The sequence below is a fragment of the Cebidichthys violaceus genome, unplaced genomic scaffold (genome assembly GCF_023349555.1).
Source record: "Cebidichthys violaceus isolate CVI_PGR_0920_01 unplaced genomic scaffold, fCebVio1.0.p SCAF_1, whole genome shotgun sequence".
NCBI classification, from domain to species: Eukaryota; Metazoa; Chordata; class Actinopteri; order Perciformes; family Stichaeidae; genus Cebidichthys; species Cebidichthys violaceus.
Window position 1 is genome coordinate 17593655 of NW_027176262.1, and position 6000 is coordinate 17599654.

The window sequence follows — 6000 nt, forward strand, 5'->3', positions numbered from 1 at the left end:
TGTTTAGCAGCATATAAAATAATCTCACCCATTCTCAATATATGACATATAGTAAAAAAGTAAAACGGTAAAAAAAAAATATATATATATATACTGCTGGTTAGTTTAATCTGTAATAATACATCACCATTCATCAGCTGATTTATATTTTGTATTGATAATATGAATCTGCAAAGTAATTAGTAGCATAAGTTGTCAAATAAATGTAATGAAGTAGAAGTATAAAGTACCATGAAAAGAAAATACTCAAAGTAAAAGTGCCTAAGAATTGTGCAGTACTTGAGTAAATGTACTTTCCCACCACTGACCACAACGACCTGTGTCTTTTTACATTTTTTCACAACACATTACAAAATGATTGTTTTCCAGATTTTTGCAACTTTTTTGTATGACTACGTCTTCATGAAATATTGACACAATGTCCAAAGGGGCTTTATTCTGGTCATCAATATGGCGTCACACCTCACTGTAGACTGAACCAGAAACAAATAGCGGTACTAATGCAAGTGTAAGAACAGAGGTGGTGAGAAGTCTGAATCTCTCTGGTGTCTGCAGGATGAACGAGGAGCAGATCGCCACGGTGTGTCTGTCTGTCCTGAAGGCTCTGTCCGTCCTCCACACACAGGGTGTGATCCACAGAGACATCAAGAGTGACTCCATCCTCCTCACTCATGATGGACGCGTACGTACCACACACTGACACTGCTTTTTTTTATGCCTCATAACTTATTAGTTCTTAGCTAATTATTATTTCACACAAATTACTAATAGAATAAAATGGTGAAGTGATGACATTTTGACTGTTTGGCGGAGGTTTATTACTAGGTTTCAGAAGACCATCACTTCTTTTTAGGCAGGAAGACCCCTTTATGAAAGGCATTATAGACTCAATAAAGCTGTCAAAAAACTTCCTTTTTAAAAGGAGAAACTAATTTTGTGAGCTGACCAGTCACAGCACAAAAGAGAAGCAATCACGCATCTGCTTTTACATGTCAAACCACAACGCTGTGGCTGATGCAGCACTTTACCAGAATACAAGCATTTTGTCCCTGCAGACATCTTGACTAGTCATAGCAGGACGAGCAGTGTTTTTCTCAGAGGATGCACAAACTAAATACAGAACGTCACCCAGCGTTGCAAGAATAAAGGCTTGTAAAAAGGAACTAAATGCCTGTCTGTTAACCGCTACTGTAGAACTAAGGCGGGTGCCGAATCACTTCCTGCTTGTTAACGAGCAAGTTTCTGCTTTCTACATAAAAATGAAACCAACACGTTGCACAGCGAGACGAGGGCAAAAAGGAACTGTGTTTTTTGTGTTTGGCAGTCGGCAGACAAACGCACACAAGCGGTCTGAGTTTGCACTGTGGTGTGTCAGCCGTGGACACAGAAGACAGCGACTCTCTGTGTGTCAGAAGTTGCTGAATCCGCACAGATGTGTGGTTCTGCTGAGCGGAAGTTTAAACCACATCTTTACCATTTCAACAAGGCCGATAAAATGAGGCAAGCCTTTTGCGGAATGTCTTGAGCATAGCTCGTGACTTTGTCCACATTGGTCACTTCCTATTGTGCAAACGATTCAGTGAATTTAAGGGAACAAATTAGTCGTTTTCTCCACAGCGTACCACATCCTACTGACCGCCTTGAGTCAATCAGCAGATTGAGGTCACAGATGTGATGGTAATCCAAGGCTTTCACATCTGTTATTGTTATAGCTGTGAGGTCGCAACAATTTCTCTGTGCTTGTTCATTAATCAGAGTTCTGTCTGCTTTTGAATTGACACAAATGTAAGCCGCATTAACTTGCGTACATGCTGTCTGCTCATTTCATTCTTCTTATATTAATGAATTAATCTTCGGGCCTGGTGTAGTTTTTTCCACTGCGTCTCTTATAGAAACATAGCTTATGTGTGCAAGTCACACATTTGATGCTAAGATGACCTAACGTGTCAACCACAGCGTCTTTGACGATAGCTGTTGAGTGTTTGTGGTTTGTTGTCTTTATGAGCTGTGACCTGCAGCAGCATGTTACTGAGAAGTGCTGCTTCTGCCTTGCTGTGCTGTCTGAGGCAGAAAAGAAGCACCTGCAGGGTCTTCTTCATGTTGCTCAGACTCCTGCTAATGAGTTTCTCAGAGGACACCCAGTGTCCTTTCAGAGACTCTGCTCTATGTTAAAGTCCGCAACACGTGATTGGTTGATGCCTTTATTTCCTGTGCAAAAGGTCTAGGGCTTAAAGCTGCATGGACAAAACTTGTTAAATCAGATATAAGGATCTTTAAATGAACGGCCACCTTAACGTGGCGAAGGTGTCTGTGTGCCCTAGTGACCCTGGGAGCTGTGTTGTCCGCTGGTAGGGTCTCCCAGGACTGTGTGCCGGGCAGCAGGCAAAGGTGGTGGACCAAGGCATTGCAGACTGGCTCTAGGGACGTGGAATGTCACCTCTCTGGTGGGGAAGGAACCGGAGCTGGTGCGGGAGGTGGAGCGGTACCGACTAGATGTAGCTGAGCTCACCTCCCCGCAGAGCGTACCTCCGGTTCTACGAGCCATATGGTCCTTGTACAAACACAATGGGAGCTGTGTCAAACTTATTATGCAAATGCATGTCACAGCATATAAAAGAGTGGGATCTGTGTCAATAGTTACAAATAGAATAAAAGGATTATCGAACTACGAGTAGCTCACAGTGTTTCTTTATGTCCTTTTGTGTTCAAATAATGTTTGGACGTGCATTTCTTTCTAAACACTGAAGATGACCTTTCTGATTTCAAGCTGTTGAAATTCTTTAGTTTTACCAGAGAAGAAGACCTCTGAGGGCTGGGCTGGGTTTGTGGTTGGGACTGATGGGGAAAGCAGACTCAACCGAGCCTGAAGTGTTTCTCGTCAGCAGGGTGTGTTTGTATCTAAATGCAGCTGTGTGCTGGCTGATGAAATGCGTGTTGTAAAATAGTGTTAAGACATTGCATCTCTATTCTGGTTCACTGTAATGTCAGAGTTTTAGATTTATGTTAAAGTCTTCGGTGTCGTCTAAGAAGCTCACTCAGTCATTGCTAGCCATCATATAACAATGTCTCATCTGTGAGTTGTTCATACACAGATACAGAGGTTCTCATAGCAGGTTTGTTTCATTTCTCTTTCTGCGGCTGAGAGTCGGCCTTGCGGGCAACATCCAGGGCTGCTTCTCTGTGTAGATACCCAGCCATGCACAAACCAAAAGGGGTGGATGGTAGCGAGGAGAGAATATCAGGGACTGCACCCTCAACTATTGAAGCATAAGCTGTGCCTCACATTCCCAAATTCAGTATTTATTGTTATGCTGCTGAAACGCACCCTTTTTTTCTTTTCTTTTTTTGAAAAGAAGTTACTTTTCTTTATCTGTCCATAATCTAAAGTCAAATTCACTATGCTGAAAGAATTTATGATAGTAGGCCTTCTGAATAAACTCCGTTCAAACCACCTGCACGACATATTCCTCCAAAGTTTGGACACCTCACCGTCCCATTCTTCAAATATGTTTACAATCTATGTATCATTTTCTCATCTGTCTTTCCTGAATTTTACTATTGGTGTATTGTGAAGGACAGAAGGGGCCCTTTGCTCTACTGATTCTCAAGCCACTTTGTGATTTTGGGCTTTGAGGAAAAAAATGACCTGGCTTTGTTTTTTGGTGGTGTAACAGCATCAGGAAAGTTTCTGACTGTTTTTGCAAATGTATACATAAAGTAGATGCAGAGAACTATCGTAGTTCTCCAACCTCAAATACACAAACGGGATGTTAAAAAGTCTTTGTCACTGTCACCTTGTTTTGTATTTTCTGTGAAAAATGATCGTAACATTCATTCAGATTTCATCAATCTCTTCCTGCCTCCATCTCCCTGTCTGTCTGTCTCTCTCTCCATCTGTCTGTCTCTCTGTCTGCAGGTGAAGCTGTCAGACTTTGGGTTTTGTGCTCAGGTATCTAAGGAAGTGCAAAGAAGGAAGTCTCTGGTGGGAACACCTTACTGGATGGCACCAGAGCTCATATCCAGACTGCCTTATGGACCGGAGGTAATACCCCACTTCCCTCAGGATTTCACTGCTATTTGTCACGTAAACATCTGAACGAGGACATCTCTTCTGCTTGTTGTCCGTCTCTCTGTCCAGGTGGACATCTGGTCTCTGGGTATCATGGTCATAGAGATGGTGGACGGGGAGCCGCCGTACTTCAACGAGCCGCCACTCAAAGCCATGAAAATGATCCGAGACAACCTGCCCCCCAAACTGAAGAACCTGCACAAGGTACAAAGACAAGAAGCTTGAGTTTGACAGAGCACTTTGTGTGCAGCAGCATCAGCGGATGTCATCATAACATCACACATTTTAGCTAAAGCAACAAAATCAGCTGCACAGAAAAACATGTTTTGTATTATAACATGACTCCTCAGCTTCTACAGAGTCAACCTGCCGCGTTGATTGTAACCTTTGTACTTTTTTTTTTATTGCACCAATTATTTAGTTGCCTGGTTTCGAGAAGTGACACACTACATTAAGGGAGCGTTGCGTAATCTGTAACCTTTCATTAATGTGCTCTTTATGGGCTTCTTTGAGGTCATCTCAAGCCCTGGCACGGATCCCAGCACTGCTGCCACCATCCTCACTACTGCTGTAACATTCAACTCATAAAAGCACTAAGATGGCTAAATACAGCAGTGGTTAAGCAGAAGTGTGTGGCATAGATGAGTACAGAGGAATAACAACAACAACAACTGGTGTAAGTCTGCGCTCCAACCTTTAAGCCAGTGAAAGTGAAGTTTGTTTGGGTGGATTGTGTGGTTCTATATGTTTTGAAATGCAGTTTGCAGGAGGAGAACAAAAACTGTTTAATTCCCCATTGATTACCCTTTCACAAACCCGCATGATAGTGTTATTAACACGTGGATGTTTTTCCTCCCTCTCCCTTCTCTCTTTTCCCAGGTCTCCCCTCTGCTCAAGGGCTTCCTGGACAGGATGTTGGTGCGAGACCCGGGTCAGAGGGGCTCAGCCAGCGAGCTTCTCAAACACCCCTTCCTGACGAAGGCCGGTCCGCCGTCCTGCATCGTCCCTCTGATGAGGCAGAACAGGATGAGATGAGAGCTCCGGACCCTGGAGGGGTGGCGTGCGCAAGGTTCAGATGGAACAGAATACTCCTGCACACAGAGAGGTGGCCCGCAGGTCAGAGGTCACGGGGGGAGAGGGCTGCGCTTCGGGGCGACGCTCTCTCGGAACGAGCCGTGAGCTGCAAAGTGCAAACTGGGTGTGCAGGAGTATTCTTTTTTTTATGTGAATCACTGAACTGTGGGAAGTGTATTCCCCTAATAAGAGGCAATAAGGCGGTCGGTGTGTGTGTGTGTGTGTGTGTGTGTGTGTGTGTGTGTGCGTGTGCGTGCGTGTGCGTGTGCGCGCGCGCGCGAGCGAGCGCGCTAGAGTGAACATGTATGTGTATAAACATAGTTGGCAGCACTGTTAATTACAGTGTTTCATGGCTTACTCGTGTGTAAGAGCAGAGGAGCCACAACTTGCCCGTTGAGTGATTTAAGCCGATTTCATTCAAACATTTTGGTTTTAATTGAAGACCTGGAAAGATTGCGGCTGTTTTTAATTTTGCCATTTGGACCATACCTGGATTTTAAGTGTGAAGTTGGGGTTTTGCACACCAATCGGATGCTTTGAACTAGCTGTGAGCCCATTGGCTGATTTTTAGAGACTGGCGGATCGTCATTTTTAATCTCACTGTTATGATGGTCTGGAAGCCGGATTTTCTCACTACAAGGACTGAGGCCGCGGACGGATCCCAGACTCGGACACTACCCTCGTCACACCCACAACTTACTACTGAGGGAGAAACACTTTTGACTCAGTGATGAGTCAGACAGACTTTATTTTGTAGCCATATCAATTCTAGCTTCCTGTTGTAAACAAGCAAACATACACTAAGTCAAAAGGTAAACACTGGAGTTGTGTTTTTTTCTTTTCTTTTTTTACAGATG

The 6000-nt window shown here is 43.9% G+C and overlaps 1 protein-coding gene across 2 annotated transcripts in view; it reads left to right on the top strand.

Annotated features, from left to right (window-relative positions):
• pak4 (p21 protein (Cdc42/Rac)-activated kinase 4) overlaps positions 1–5411 on the top strand; it is a 29519-nt gene extending 24108 nt beyond the window's left edge. For both annotated transcript variants that reach the window (XM_068712790.1, XM_068712781.1), the window contains exons 8-11: positions 556–682; positions 3917–4042; positions 4139–4273; positions 4949–5411. In XM_068712790.1, coding sequence (XP_068568891.1) covers positions 556–682; positions 3917–4042; positions 4139–4273; positions 4949–5104 — 544 coding nt within the window. In that variant the 3' untranslated portion in view covers positions 5105–5411. The remainder of the gene's footprint in view (positions 1–555; positions 683–3916; positions 4043–4138; positions 4274–4948) is intronic.
• Positions 5412–6000: the final 589 nt, after the last annotated feature.